Source organism: Hylobates moloch, unplaced genomic scaffold, assembly GCF_009828535.3.
Source record: "Hylobates moloch isolate HMO894 unplaced genomic scaffold, HMol_V3 SCAFFOLD_7, whole genome shotgun sequence".
Classification (NCBI taxonomy): domain Eukaryota; kingdom Metazoa; phylum Chordata; class Mammalia; order Primates; family Hylobatidae; genus Hylobates; species Hylobates moloch.
This window is the reverse complement of record NW_026652282.1, coordinates 68902611-68917877: the sequence shown is the minus strand read 5'-3', so window position 1 is coordinate 68917877 and position 15267 is coordinate 68902611. Positions and strand designations below refer to the sequence as shown.

General features: G+C 36.7%; 1 protein-coding gene across 2 annotated transcripts in view; it reads right to left on the bottom strand.

The window, feature by feature from the left end:
- Positions 1-15267, bottom strand: part of CYLC1 (cylicin 1) — a 46678-nt gene that overhangs the window by 25520 nt on the left and 5891 nt on the right. For both annotated transcript variants that reach the window (XM_058441662.1, XM_058441661.1), the window contains exon 2: positions 6114-6167. In XM_058441662.1, coding sequence (XP_058297645.1) covers positions 6114-6167 — 54 coding nt within the window. The remainder of the gene's footprint in view (positions 1-6113; positions 6168-15267) is intronic.

Sequence of the window (15267 nt, the reverse complement as noted above, 5' to 3'; positions counted from 1 at the left end):
TTCTGCATCTATTGAGGTAATTATGTGTTTTTTGCCTTTAGTACTGTTTATGTGATGAATTACATTTATTGATTTGTGTATGGTGAACCAGCCTTGCATCCTGGAGATGAAGCCGACTTAATCGTGGTGGATAAGTTTTTTAATGTGCTGCTGTGTTTGGTTTGCCAATATTTTATTAAGAATTTTTGCAATGATGTTCCTCAGGGATATTGGCCTGAAGCTTTCTTTTTCTTTTTTTTGTATCTCTGCCAGGTTTTGGTATCAGGATGATGCTGGTTTCATGAAATGATTTAGGGAGGAGTCCCTCTTTTTCAATTGTTTGGAATATTTTCAGTAGAAATGTTATCAGCTCCTCTTTGCACCTGGTAGAATTCAGCTGTGAATCCATCTGATCCTTGGCTTTTTTTTTTTTTTTTGGCTAGTAGGCTATTTATTACCGCCTCAATTTCAGAAATCATTATTGGTCTATTCAGGGATTCAACTTCTTTTTGTTTCAGTCTTGGGGGTGTACATGTCCAGGAATTTATCCATTTCTTCTAGATTTTCTAGTTCATTTTGCACAGAGGTGTTTATAGTATTCTCTAATGGCTGTTTGTGTTTCTGTGAGGGCAGTGGTGATGTGCCCCTTATCACTTCTGATTGTGTCTATTTGATTCTTCTCTATTTCCTTCTTTATTAGTCTACCTAGCAGTTGATCTATTTTATTATTATTATTATTTTAAAAAAAGAGCTCCTGGATTTCTTGATTTTTTGAAGGGCTTTTTTTGTGTCTCTGTCTCCTTCAGTTCTACTCTGATCTTGGTTATTTCTTGTCTTCTGCTAGCTTTGGGGTTTGTTTGCTCTTGGTTCTCTAGTTATTTTAGTTGTGATGTTAGGGTGTTTATTTGAGATCTTTCCAGCTTTTTGATGTGGGCATTAAGTGCTATAATTTTCCCTCTTAATCCTGCTTTACCTGTGTCCCAGAGATTCTAGTACATTGTCTCTGATCTCATTGGTTTCAAATAACTTCTTGATTTCTGCCTTAATTTTATTATTTACCCAGTAGTCATTCAGGAGCAGGTTGTTCAATTTCCATGTAGTTGTGTGGTTTTGAGTGAGTTTCTTAATCTTTAATTCTAATTTGATTACATTGTCGTCTGACGGACTGTTTGCTATGTTTTCAGTTCTTTTGCATTTGCTGAGGAGTATTTCACCTCCAAATACGTGATAAATTTTAGAGTAAGTGCCATGTGGAACAGAGATAAATGTATATTCTGTTGGTTTTGGATGGAGAGTTCTGTAGATATCTACCAGGTCAACTTGATCCAGAGTTGAGTTCAAGTCCTGAATATCTTTGTTAATTTTCTGTCTTGATGATCTGTCTAATATTAACAGAGTGTTAATGTCTCCCACTTTTATTCTTTGGGAGTCTAAGTTTCTTTTTAGGTCTCTAAGCACTTTTTTAAATTTGAGTGATCCTGTATTGGTTGTATATGTATATTTAGAATAGTTAGCTGTTTTTGTTTAATTGGCTCCTCTATCATTATGTAATGTCCTGTTTGTCTTTTTTGATCTTTGTTGAGTTAAAGCCTATTATGTCAGAAACTAAGACAGCAACATCTACTATTTTTCTGCTTTCCATTTGCTGGGTAGATTTTCCTCCATCCCTTTTGTTGAGCATACGTGTGTCTTTGCACATGAGCTGGGTCTCTCAAAAACAGAATAGCAATGATTCTTGACTCTATCCAACTTGCTATTTTGTGTTTTTTCATTGGGACATTTAGTCCATTTACATTTAAGGTTAATATTGTCATGTGTGTCTTATATCCTGTCATCATAATGCTAGCTGGTTACTTTGCAGACTTGTTGAGGTAGTTGCTTCATAGTGTTATCGGTCTGTGTACTTCAGTGTGTTTTTGTAGTGGCTGGTAACAGTTTTTCCTCCCCTTTATTTAGTGCTTCTCTTAGGAGCTCTTGCAAGGCAGGCCTGGTGGTGATGAATTCCCTCAGTATTTGCTTGTCTGCATAAGATTTTATTTCTCTTTTGCTCATGAAGCTTAATTTGGCCAGATATGGTATTCAGGGTTTAAAATTTTTTCTTTAAGAATGGTGAATATTGGCTCCAATATTTTCTGGCTTGTAGCAGTTCTGCTGAGAGCTCTGCTGTCATTCTGATGGGTTTCCCTTTGTAGGTGACCTGACCTTTCTCTCTGGCTGCCCTTAACATTTTTTTTTTCTTCATTTTAACCTTGGAGAATCTGAAGACTGTGTCTTGGGGTTGGTCTTTTCATAAAGTATCTTACTGGGGTTCTCTGGATTTCCTGAATTTGAATTTTGGCATGCCTTGTTAAGCTAGGGAAGTTTTCCTGAATGAGATCCTGAAGTATTTTATCCAGCTTGGTTTCAATCTCCCTGTCTTCTTTAGGTACCCCAATCAGTCTCAGGTTTGGTCTTTTTCCATAATCCCATAATTCCCAGAGGTTTTGTTTGTTCCTTTCATTCTTTTTTCTTTAAATCTTGTCTGTCTGTCTGCCTTATTTCATCAAGATAGCCTTGAATTTCTAAAATTCATTCCTCCATTTTGTCTGTCTGGCTATTGATACTTGTGGTTGCCTTGTGAAGTTCTCATGTTGTGTTTTTCAGCTTTATTAGGTCATTTATATTTCTCTCTAAACTAGTTATTCAGGTTAACAGCTCTTGTAATGTTTTATCATGGTTCTTAGCTTCTTTGCATTGAGATAGAACATGCTCTTTTAGCTCAGTGAAGTTTGCTGTTACCCACATTCTGAAGCCTACTTCTGTCAGTTCATCCATCTCAGCCTCAGCCCAGTTCTATGACTTTGCTGATGAGGTGTTGTAATCATTTGGAGGAGAAAAGGCACTCTGGATTTTTGAGGTTTCACTTTTTTATTTATTCTTTTTTATCTTCTTGAGTTTATCTAGTTTCAATCTTTGAGGATGCTGATGTTTGGATAGGGTTTTTGTGGGAACTTTTTGTTCATGCTGTTGTTAATTACTGTCATTTTTTTTTAACAGTCAGGCTTCTCTTCTGTAGGGCTGCTGTGGTTTGCTGGGGGTCCACTCCAGGTCCTATTGGCCTGGGCCTCTCCTGCCCCTGGAGGTGTCACCACTGGAGGCAGTAGATCAGCAAAGATGGTTGGCCTGCTACTTCTTCTGGGAGCTTCATCCCAGAGGGGAACCGGCCTGACACCAGAAGGAATGCTCCTGAATAAGGTGTCTGACGACCCATTGTGGGGTCTCACACAGTCAGGAAGCATGGGATCAGAGACTCACTTAACACAGTACTCTGACTTCCACTTGGCAGAGAGGATGCCCTGCACTGGGGGGAATCCCACTCTTCTGGACTGTCTGAATTTCTCAGAGCCAGCAGGGGAAAAAACTAAGCCACTGATCTGTAGAGACTGTGGCCACTGCTCCCCCCCAGGGGATCTGCCCCAGGGGGATCAGAGTTTTGTCCATAACCCCCTGTCTGGAGTTGCTGAAATTCCTGCAGGGAGGCCTTACCCAGTGAGGAGGAGTGGGCCTGGGTCCAGCCAAAAGAGGCAGTCTGGCCATGATCTGTCACAGCCACTGTGCTGTGCTGTGGGAAATTTCTTCTGGTATAAACCACCCAGTCTCCCTGGCACCAGCCAGGGGACTGGAGCTGCAGTGGTGGCTGCCACCCCTCTGGCAAAGAGCTCAGTCATCCTAGGCAGCAGGCAGCCACAGTGATGGCTGTCACCCATCCTTCCAGGAGCTCAGTCATCTTAGGCAGTCTCCAGCCATGTGGACTTTGAGAATCTGCACAGCTCTGTGCTTGGGATCCAAGGCCCTGGTGGCATGGGATCATGAGGGAATCTCCTGATCCTTGGGTTGCATAGATCTGTGGAAGAAGTGTGGTTTCCTGAGTGGGGTTGCACAGTCACTCACTACCTCCCTTGGGTGGGTGGGAACTCCCCTTGCACCACGCAGCTCCCAGGTGGGCTGTCACTCCACCCTGCTTTTACACACTCTCCATGGGTCCTGCCAACTGCCTCATCAGTCCCAGTGAGAAAGAACCTGGATACCTTAGTTGCTGGTGCAGGATTCAGTCTCCATTTTTGTTCTTGGTGAGAGCCTTTGACCATAGCTGTTTCTAGGTGGCTACTTAGCCCCTCCCTGCTGTAATGCTCTTATTTTTTATCTTTGTTAAAGTCTGTTTTATCTGAAATTAGGGTTATAACCCCAGCTTTTTTTCTGATTTTCATTTGCTTTATTTTCCTTCATCCCTTAATTTTGAGCCTATGGATGTCATTGCATGTAAGAAGGGTCTCTTAGAAACCTCATACCACTGGGTCTTGCTTTTTTATATAGCTTTCTACTCTCTTTCAAATTGGGCATTTAGTCATTTACATTTAAAGTTAGTATTGATATATGTGGATTTGATCCTGACATGGTGGTGCTAGCTGGTCGTTATGTTGGCTTGTTTATGTGGTTGCTTTATAGTGTCACTGATCTGTGTATTTAAGTGTGTTTTTGTATTCATTGGTAATGTTTTCTTCTTTTCACATTTAGAGTTTTTTTCAAGATCTCTTATAAGGCATGTCATGTGATAATGTACTTCATCAGCATTTGCTTATCTGAGAAGGATCTTATTTCTCCTTTGCTTCAGAAGCTTCTTTGGCTGGAAGTGAAATTCTTGGTTGAAGTTTTTTTTTCTTTAAAAATGTTGAATATAGGGTCACAATCTTTTCTGGGTTTTAGGGTTTATACTGAGAGTTCCACTGTTAGCCTGATGGGGTTTTCTTAGTAGGTTACTTGCCCTTTCTCTCTAGCTATCTTTAGCATTCTTAAAGAAAGATATTTTTAAACAAACAAAAATCATGATAATTTCACTGCAGGCAGAAAGCACTAAAAGAAATATTAATGGGATTTCTCCAGGCAGGAAAATATGACCTGAGATGATCCTCATTTAACACAAGATAAAATAAAGACCATCAAAAGAGCAAGTATAGAATATAAATATTATTTACAAATGATAGTAATAATAATCTACTAAGTTTGAAATACATAAGTGTACAATAATAATAGTGTAAGAATGTGGGTGGAATAAATTGAATTAAAGTGCAAGGTGCTTGCATTTTTTGAGAACGGATGGAAATATTAATTCATACTAAACTATAAGATGTTAAAGATTAATGTAATCCCTGGAATAATCATAAATTAATAATAAAAGAATGTATAAATGATAATACAGGGGAAAATGCAATTTAAAAATATAAAACTAAAAGTAGTACTCTATAAACTCACCATTACAGTTAAAGCTTTAGCATACCTATCTTAATAACTAATCAAACAAAAATAAAATACGTATCAGTGGAGATATCGAAAACTTGAATAATGAAATTTGACATCCTATAAAAACACTACACCAAACAATTGCATAAAACATTATTTTTGTCAAATTCACATAGAACATTTAACAAAAGTGACCATATACTGGGCCATGAAGCCAGTCACAACAAGTATCAACGTATTGAGTTTATATGGCATATAATTGCAGACCCGCCCCTGTAAAACCGGGCACCATGCAGGACCCCATGGCCCTAGGCTCCAGAATGGCCTGGTAGACTCAGTCTCCAGGCTTGCCCCCACTGCAGATGAGGCCGAAACCTGCAGACTCAAGGCCAGCACCCATGGATTGAGTGGCCAGGCCTATCTCAGTGCCAGATTAGCCCCCAGAGCTCTGGCTTGTTCCATAGACTCAGATTCCAGACCTGCTCAAAGCTCCAGTCCTGCCCTACTGCCAGGCTGGCTCCCGCAGCTCTAGTCGCCAGGCTGGCACTTGAAGACCCCAAATCCAGACATCTTCCACAGCCTTAGGCATCAAACTGCCCACAGAAGGCTGCCAACATAGACCAAAACTTCAAGCCTGCCTCAGCCCTAAGATTGGCCCCCACAGTCCTAAAATATGGGCTGGCACTTGCAAACCCAAGCTCCACACCAGCCCCCATGCCCTCAGGCCCCTGGTGGGCACCCACAGACCCAACCTCCAGGTTGGCCCCAATACACAGGCTTAAGACCTGCTCAGTGCCAGGCTTAGTCTTAATAATCAAAAGTCTTAATAATTAAAGTTTTAATAATTAATAACTTACCGACACAGTGAACGCCAGGTCCAAATGTCTTCATTGATCATTTCTTCCAAATTCCTAAAAAAATTGTTTACAAACTCATTCAGAGAATAGAAAAGGAGGAAACGTTTATAGTTTTTTTTTATGGCGAGCATAACCTAGATACCAACAGCTGATAAATTCTTTAATACAAAGTAGAATTATAGGCCTACATCTTTCATAAACGTTTATGCCCAAAATTTTTTTTTCTTAATTTTTTTGAGAGAAGTTATCTTTCTGTAACCCAAGCTGGAGTACAGTGGCATGATCATTGCTCGCTGCAACTCCTTTAACTCATGGGCTCAAGTGATCCTCCTGTCTTACTCTCCCAAGTAGCTAGGAGTACAGGTGTACACTTCAATACCTGGCTGATTTTTATTTTTTTGTAGAGACAGGGTCTGACTGTTGTCTAGGCTGCTCTCAAATTCTTGGCCTCAAGCAATCCTCCTATCTTGTCCTCCCAAGGCACTGGGATTACTAGCATGAGCCACTGTGTCAAGCTGATACCAAAATCATTAAACATTTTTGGAAAATTGAATACATAGAAAGGATATTATATCATGATGAAGTGGAGATTATTTCAGGTTGGTTTAACATATGAAATTGACTACATTAAGACAGTAAAGAAGAAAAAAACTATACGATCATCTCAACATGTAGAAAAAAATTTGATAATATCTAACACTATAATAAATTTTTAGCATAAAGAAGAAAAAAATTATATGATCATCTCAACATGTAGAAAAAAATATTTGATAATATCTAACACTTATTTATGATAAATCTTTAGCAAACAAGGAATAGACAAGAACTCCCTTAATCTAATAAAGGGAACCTACAGAAAACCTACAACAAATGTATTACTCTATAGTGAAAAGTTGGAAAGTTTTCCCTGACCTCAGAAACAAGAAAACGATGTTCACTAGTATAATTTTAATTTAACATGGCAATGGAAATTTTAGTGCGATAAGAAGAAAGATAAGGCAAGTAAAAATAAGTTAAAATCATAAGAAGAGAAAAAGAAGAAATAAAACTGTCATTATTTAAAGGCAGCATGACTGTTTACATAGAACGTTCAAAATATCTATAGGGGCACTATTAAAATTAATGAGTGAATTTAGTAAGATTATTAGAGACAAAGATAAAATGTAATAATAGACATTCTGACTGGTTGAGATTGTATCTCATTGTGGTTTTGATTTGCATTTCTCTACTGATCTGTGATGTTGAGCTTTTGGCTATTACTAAAAATTCAGAAAATAACAGATGCTGTCAAGGTTGTGGAGAAAAAGAATGCTTATACACTGTTGGTGGGAGTATAAATTAGTTCAACCATTGTGAAAGAAAATGTGGCAATTCCTTAAAGACCTAGAGGAAGAAATACAATTTGACCCAGCAATCCCATCACTGCATCACTGGGTATATACCCAAAGGAATATAAATCATTCTATTATAAAGATAAATGCACGCCTATGTTCATTGCAACACTACTCACAATAGCAAAGACATGAAATGAACCCAAATGCCCAACAACGGTAGACTGCATTAAAAAAATGTGGTACATATCCACTATGGAATACTATGCAGCCATAAAAATGAACGAGATCACGTCCTTTGCAGGGCTATGGATGGAGTTGGAAGCTATTATCCTCAGCATACTAGAGCAGGAACAGAAAACCAAACACCGCCATTTCTTACTTATAAATGGAAACTGAATGATGAGAACACATGGACACATAGAGTGGAACAACACACATTGGGGTCTATCAGAGGGTGGAGGGTGGGAGGAAGGAGAGGATCGTAAAAAATAACTAATGGGTACCAGGCTTAATACCTGAGTGATTAAATAATCTGTACAGTGAACCCCCATGACACAAGTTTACCTATATACCAAATGTGCACATGTACTCCTGAGCTTCAAAAGTTAACAAAAAGATAAACTATAATTACCTTTCTATATACCAGTGAGAAAACATTTAGAAAATATTTTAATAATACCATTTATGAAATAAAATAAAAAATAGAAAATACCTAGAAATAAATATAAAATTATATATTTATAGTAGCTTTATACTGAATAGTAGAAACTAATGTTATGATAAAATTTAAAAAAATACACAAATAGAAATATATACCATGTTAGAGTGTGAAAGGCTCAGTAATACAAAATATAGCAATTATTTTCAAATTCAAGTATTAATTCAATGCAATCCCAATAATTTTTAAATGTTTTTGTGATTACTGTCTAGTGATTCTACATTTTATATGGAAATAAAGGATTCAAGAATATACAAGAAAATTTGGAAGCAAAATAACGTGAAAGATATATAATGCCACATATTAATATACCAAGTTATTTAAAAGTGACAGTAATTAAGATAATGGAATATAGATACAAAGACAAGTAATTAATGAAGTGGAATGGAAAGCTAAATAAGAGACCTATATAAATACAGTCACACAAATTATACCAAAGTTTTCATGCACTGGGGAAAAATGGTGTTTTCAATAAATGATTTTAATCAATTAAGTATCTACAAGGGAAAAAGTGTGATTCTTGACCACCATTTCACAATAAGTACCAGAATCAGTCTCAGACAGACTGAAGACCTAAAGTTGAACTGTAAAATAATAAAACTTCTAAGAGGTAACAGAGGAGAATATCTTAATGATAGTAGAGTAGACACATATTTATTAAACTGGGCATAAAATCTATAACCATAATGAAATATAGTGATATATTGAGCTCCCGTTATCTAGTTATTACAAACTGTACCAGGTTTTCCTTCTCTGATAATGGAAATAGAAAATAAATAAATAAATAAATAAATATAAGAAAATACACATTTCTTTGAACATCATGACAAAGATTCTTTAGAGAAACAGTAAGGTTGTGATAACAATATGAATAATAGGTAATATTTTCATTGTGCTTTTATGGTGTTTCAGTGTTCATAATAAACTTTCAAATATGCAATTTTTTAATATGGTTGAATAATTATATTTGCTTGATTTGATCTGGAGTGAAATCCTGCTCTTAAAATCTTTTATTCCTTTTCAGTTTATACACTCTCTACGTCAAATCTACTATTTATAAACATAACTTTCTTCTTGTCTTATTGTTTTTGCACTACTTATGTTTAATTCATCACTTTTCTTTAAACTTTATTTCCTGATAATCAAATGAATTTAATCCTCAAACATGGACAAGAAATTATGCTGTAGTTTTCTCTAAATTATTCATTCAACAATTAAAGTATTGTTGAAGGCTGAATAACAAAAATATCCATATTTTAATTTCTAGGACCTGTGCATGTTATCTTATATGACAAAAGGGACTTTGCATAAATGGTTAAGTTGAGAATCTTGATACTGGAAGGTTATTCTCAATTGCTCAAGAGGGCACAAAATGTAATCACCAAAATTATTTAAGAGGGAGAAAAGAGGGTCAGAGGAGGAGAAGGCAAAGTGATTATGAAAGCAGAGATTGGAGTGGTGCACTTTGAAGGAGGAAGAATGGGGGCTAGTCAAAAATTATGAGTAGCCACTGAAAGCTAAAAATGGTAAAAAAAAAAAAAAATAGATTTTCTGCTTAGAGTTTAGAAGACACCAGCCTTGTTAACACCTTGATTTTAGCCCAGTGAAATAGATTTTAGATTTCTGACCTCCAGAACTGTAAAACTATGTTGTTTAGGCTACTATGTTTGTGACAATTTTCTACAACAACAATAGAAAATTAATACAAATGTTGGTACCAGGAGTGGTTGTTTCTGTAACATATATTTAAAGATGTAGAAATGGTTTTGGAACTGGGCATTGGGAAGAGGTTAAAATAATTTTGAGGAGTGTGATAGAAAAAGCCTTGATTGCCTTGAATGAAACTGCTAGAAAATATGGATGTTGCAGACTTTGTCGGTGAGAACTCAGAGAAAGTGAGGAACATTGTAGAAGAAAGCCTAAATCATCTTTGAGAATATGTAAATCGTCATAAAAGGACTTGATGAAATATGGATTTTAAAGTTGTTGCTGGTGAGAACTCAGGAGGTAGTGAAAAACATGTTATTGAAGACTGGGGAAAAGATAATTCCAGCTGTATAGTGGCAGAAACAGTTGAACTGTGTTCTACAGTTATGTGAAGAACATAAGTAGTGAACTTGGATATTCAGTTGAGGAGATTTTCAAGGAAAGCATTGAATGTATAATGCAGTTTTTTCTTGCTGCCTATAGTAAAATGAGAAGGAAAATAAATATAATTAAGGAAAGAATTGCTATGCAAACAATCACCAGGACTTAATTATTTGGGAAATTCTCACTTTATGCAGATTTTAAAAGATGATAAATTAAGGTTCACTGTCAGGTAAGTGTTCTCCAGAGAGAATGCTGAGTGGGGCTGGACAATATTTTGCTAGTGCTGGAAGATAAAGCATGCGACTTATGGATCTGATCAACCATCTCAGCAAAACCCAGGAATATAGACGAAATGTATAAAAATATTTTCTGTATAAACATCTGTGGAGGAACCTTTTTTTTAATGGCTGGAATCCTCATAATATACACAAGAGAAGCATGAGTTTCTGAGAATGTTATACCAGCAGAAACACTGAGAGTTTGGGATGAAAATGGACAGAGAGAGGAAGGATGAAAGAATTAAACGGACAAATCTATACAGGCAGGAATCAGGCTGGCAGAGCGACTCAGTTGCGAACACGTGCTATCCTTTAAGAAAAATGATGGCTAACTCTAAGGATAGAGCTGAAAGCCCAGGGGTGGAGCCATGGGCCGAGGTAGTGGAATCTCAAGCCGCAGTAGATTTTTCACAGACATTGATATCTAACAGAGTTTACTCAGTTTGACTTAGAAATTGCTTGAGGCCAATGATTCCATTTTTCTTTTATTTTCCCATTTTATAGAGTTAAAATGTCTATGATTGTTATTCTATCCATGTTCAATCATTGTATTTTTGGAGCAGAAAATGTGTTTTTTAATTTTACAGTTCTACAGATATAGGGTAATTTCACCCCAGGATGGAACACATACAGAATCTCACTATACCTGATTTAGATGATTTACACTATAGCAACTGGGACTTTAGAGCTGATGATATTTGGATATGATACTGGACTTGAGTTAATACTGAAATGAGGTGATAGTTTTGTAGATGTTAGTTTAGTTTTGAGTGGCTGTATTTGCATGTGGTGTAGACATGAATATTTGGGGTTCAAGACAGACTGTGGTAGGCTGAATAATATACCCTAAAGATATCAATTTTCTAATCCCTGGAAGTTTTGAATCTTATCGTACATGGCAAATGACAATTTGCAGGTGGCGATTGAAATCTTAGATTATCCAGGTGGGTCCTAAGTGTTATTACAATTGTGCATATAAGAAATAGGTAAAAGAAGAATTGATTACAGAAGAAATGCAATATGACAACATTGCAGAGATTAGAATGATGCAGCCAAAAACCAAGAAATGCTAGCAGCCACAAGAAGCTAAAAAAGGCAAGGAATATAATAGCGTCTGATGCCTTCAGAAAGAATCAGCCCTTCCAATAACTTGATTTTAGCTCTGAATGACTCATTTTGTACTTATGCCTTCCAGAAATGTAAGAGATTAAATTTCTATCATTTTAATCCACAAAGTATATGGTAATTTGTTACAGAGGCAATATGAAACTAATCAAGGTAACATGCACAGAGGTTTTTGCAATAATCTAAATAAGAGATCAAAATGGTTTAGAGTTGGCAGCAGAACTGATGTTGAGACTAAATTCTAGATATATTTTAAAGGTAAGCCCTATAGGATTTGGTGATGTACTGGATGTTCACTGCTAGAGAAAGAGGGCAATCGAGGATGATGCCAAAGGTATGTTGGTGTGTGTGTGTGTGTGTGTGTGTGTGTGTATGCATGTTTGTTTGCTTAAACAACTGAGTGAATAGTAGTGCCGATTTCTGAGATGCAGAATACTTATGGATGAGCAGCTTTAGAAGAGGTATAAAACAAGAATTTTGCTTTGCACATATTCAGTTTGAGATATCTATTACACATCTAAGTGGAATTGTCAATAAATTAGTTGTACATATAAATCTGAAAATTAGAGGTGTGGTCTGGAACAGAGATATAAATTTAGAATTCATCAGCATTTAGATGGCATATAAAATCATTGGAATGGATGATATTGTATACTAAATGTGTGCAGATAAGAAAAAAAGAGATCCAAGGTCTAAGTTTTTGGGCTATTCAACATTTAAAGATTGAAGAGATGAAGAGAAACCAGCAACGGAAGCTGAGAAGGAATAGATAATATGATAGAAGGGAAACCAAGGAAGCAGAGTGACATGATAACCAAGAGAAGAATATTTCATGAAGGGGTTCAGTTGTATCAAGTGCTGCTAGTGGAACTGTAAATATGAAAGCCATTCCATGGAATGGTAAGGACAAAAATCCGAAATAAGTTTGGGAGAGAAAAGAAACTAGTAATAGTGATTATCTCCAGTAATGGGTCTGGGAATCTAGTATAGGAGAGTGAATTTTGCCAACCCTCCTTTTGTTCTTTTTGAATTATCCACCATATATATGCATTCAATTTTTCAATTAAAATGTAGTTTAAAAAGAGATTGTTAATTGGAGAAAAGGAAGTGGAGATAACTAATATGAATAATTCTTTTGGGAAGTTTTTCTATATAAAGCTGACAGAAAATGGGGGTGAGCTGGAAGAGGCTGTGAAGGAAAAGGGATTTTTTAAGTGGAAAAGGGATTTTTAAGTGGTAGGAGTTACTACTTTTTTTGAACACTGATGGGACAAAATCTACAAAGAGTTAAGAAAAAATGATGATATGGAAGAATATGAGTTAACAAAAAAGCTATATGCATAAATAGTGAAGAAACTCCAATCCTGTGTTATGAGTCGAATTATGTCCCCCAAATTTATATTCAAGTTCTAACATCTGGTACTTGTGAATATTACTCTATTTGGAATTGGATCTTTGCAGATGTAATCAAATAAAGATGAGATCATACTGAATTAAGTTGTGCCCTAATCTAAGTGACTAGTGCTCTTATAAGAAAATGAAATATTTTTCTTATAAGAACAAAGGGAGAAGCAGACATAGACAAAAAGTGGATGTCATGTGATGATAAAGGCAGATATTGGTGTAATGCATCTACAAGCCACACAATACCAGGAACTGTCAGACTAGGAGAGAGAGGCACAGAACAGAGTCTCCCTTAGAACCTCTAGAGTAAACCAATCCTGCTGACACCTTGATTTTGGACTTGTAGTCTCCAGAACCGTGAGACAATGTATGATGGTTTTAGCCAATCAGTTTCTGGTAGTTTCTTACAGTAGCCTTAGGAAACTAGTACGCCCAGTTAGAGGAGTTAAATGCAGCAAGAAGAAAGCATCTGCTCTAACAGGACTGAAGGTGGGGTATTGGGGTAAAGATGAACGCAGACTACTATATTTTCTGGTGGAGATATGTAATTGCCAGGTAGCATTAATGGTCCATTTGAAGTTTGTCATTTTATATTTAAATTGAAGATAATTATTATAGTTACACATTTTTTTCTCATGCACATTTATCTTGCAAAGGTGTGTGGCATAATTAGAGGTTTAAATTTATTAAAAATTAAGTGTTTTTTTCAGCAAAGATGTCAAAAAGGAGAGTGGGGTAAAGGGAACTGAGGATGTATGCAAGGAAATATTTGTGCTAATTCACTATGAGCCTGTAAAAATCTAAGATAGGTAAGGATTTATGGTGGGCAACAGAAGAAAAGCCACAGAAAGGTCATTAGTAAGGAACAGGGAAAAGGTAGTAGAATCAATGATCAGTCTTAGAGGTAGAATTGTTGGAATGGGGTTATTAGAGGTACCCGAGGTATCAGTTGGAGAGTGAAATGTTTGAATTTGAGATTTTGGAGGGATATGTGCAGTAGTAAACCACTAAAGTAGGATGTAAGAGAAAATAACTGGAGAAGAGAAAGTCAAATAATTAAAATGTTAGATATGAGATTAGTCATGTAATAGTAAAATTACTAGGAATTAAGACAAAGGTACTTTTGGAGAAAGTGATAGCCAGACGGAAAATCATCGCAAAATGAAGTAGAGTACTAGGAGTCAGGTGATGAATACAACAAGGAAAGATCACAGGTGATATAAGTTGATGACATGAGATTCAAAGTTGGCTATTTTTGGAAGTAAGAAAGGAGAATGACCTGGAAATAGCATTGAGGAATAAAGCAGACATCTATTGCATTTTTGGGTTCAGTGGTAGGAGAGGATGTAGGAAGGAAAACATCACCCCTTCTTGAAGGCTGCAGGAAAAGCAATGAATTTGAGAGAGAGTTGGGTTTCAGATACAGCAAGAGGACAGAGTTATTCAGATAGGAGTCAGAGGAGGATATAGAGGGTGTTGCTGATGACAGTGAGTTTCAAAGAGATAATGCCTTATGGTGACATAAACCTAAGGTCTTTGTGATCTAAGAGGGAAGATCAGATGTAGGCAGCATCAAATTAGAAATGTCTTTGTAAAAGCGCTAGTGATTTGAGAAGCTCACTTTGGGGAGCTCAATTTTAATTTCTAGATCAAATCACTCTTTTTCTTTTCTTTTTTCTTTTTTTTTTTGAGACGGAGTCTTTCTCTGTCGCCCAGGCTGGAGTGTAGTGGCGCGATCTCCGCTCACTGCAAGCTCCGCCTTCCGGGTTCACGCCATTCTCCTGCCTCAGCCTCCCGAGTAGCTGGGACTACAGGCGCCTGCCACTACGCCTGGCTGATTTTTTTGTATTTTTAGTAGAGCCAGGGTTTTACCCTGTTAGCCAAGATGGTCTCGATCTCCTGACCTCGTGATCCGGCCTGTCTCAGCCTCCCAAAGTGCTGGGATTACAGAGGTGGATCTTGATAGATACATTTTATGAATTAGGGATTCAAGACTCGGAGATTATGTGAGTACCAAGACATGATTCAAACCTCACTCTAACTCCAAATTTCATGCATTTGCCACCAAAAAGCGGATTGTCAAGCCAAGAGCGTACATAAATTTTTAAGGGACTTGAAGACTTACTAGGGTTTCAAGTATTTTCAATATATTTTGTATGTGTGTGTATGTATATATGTGTGTGAACATATATATATATATATAT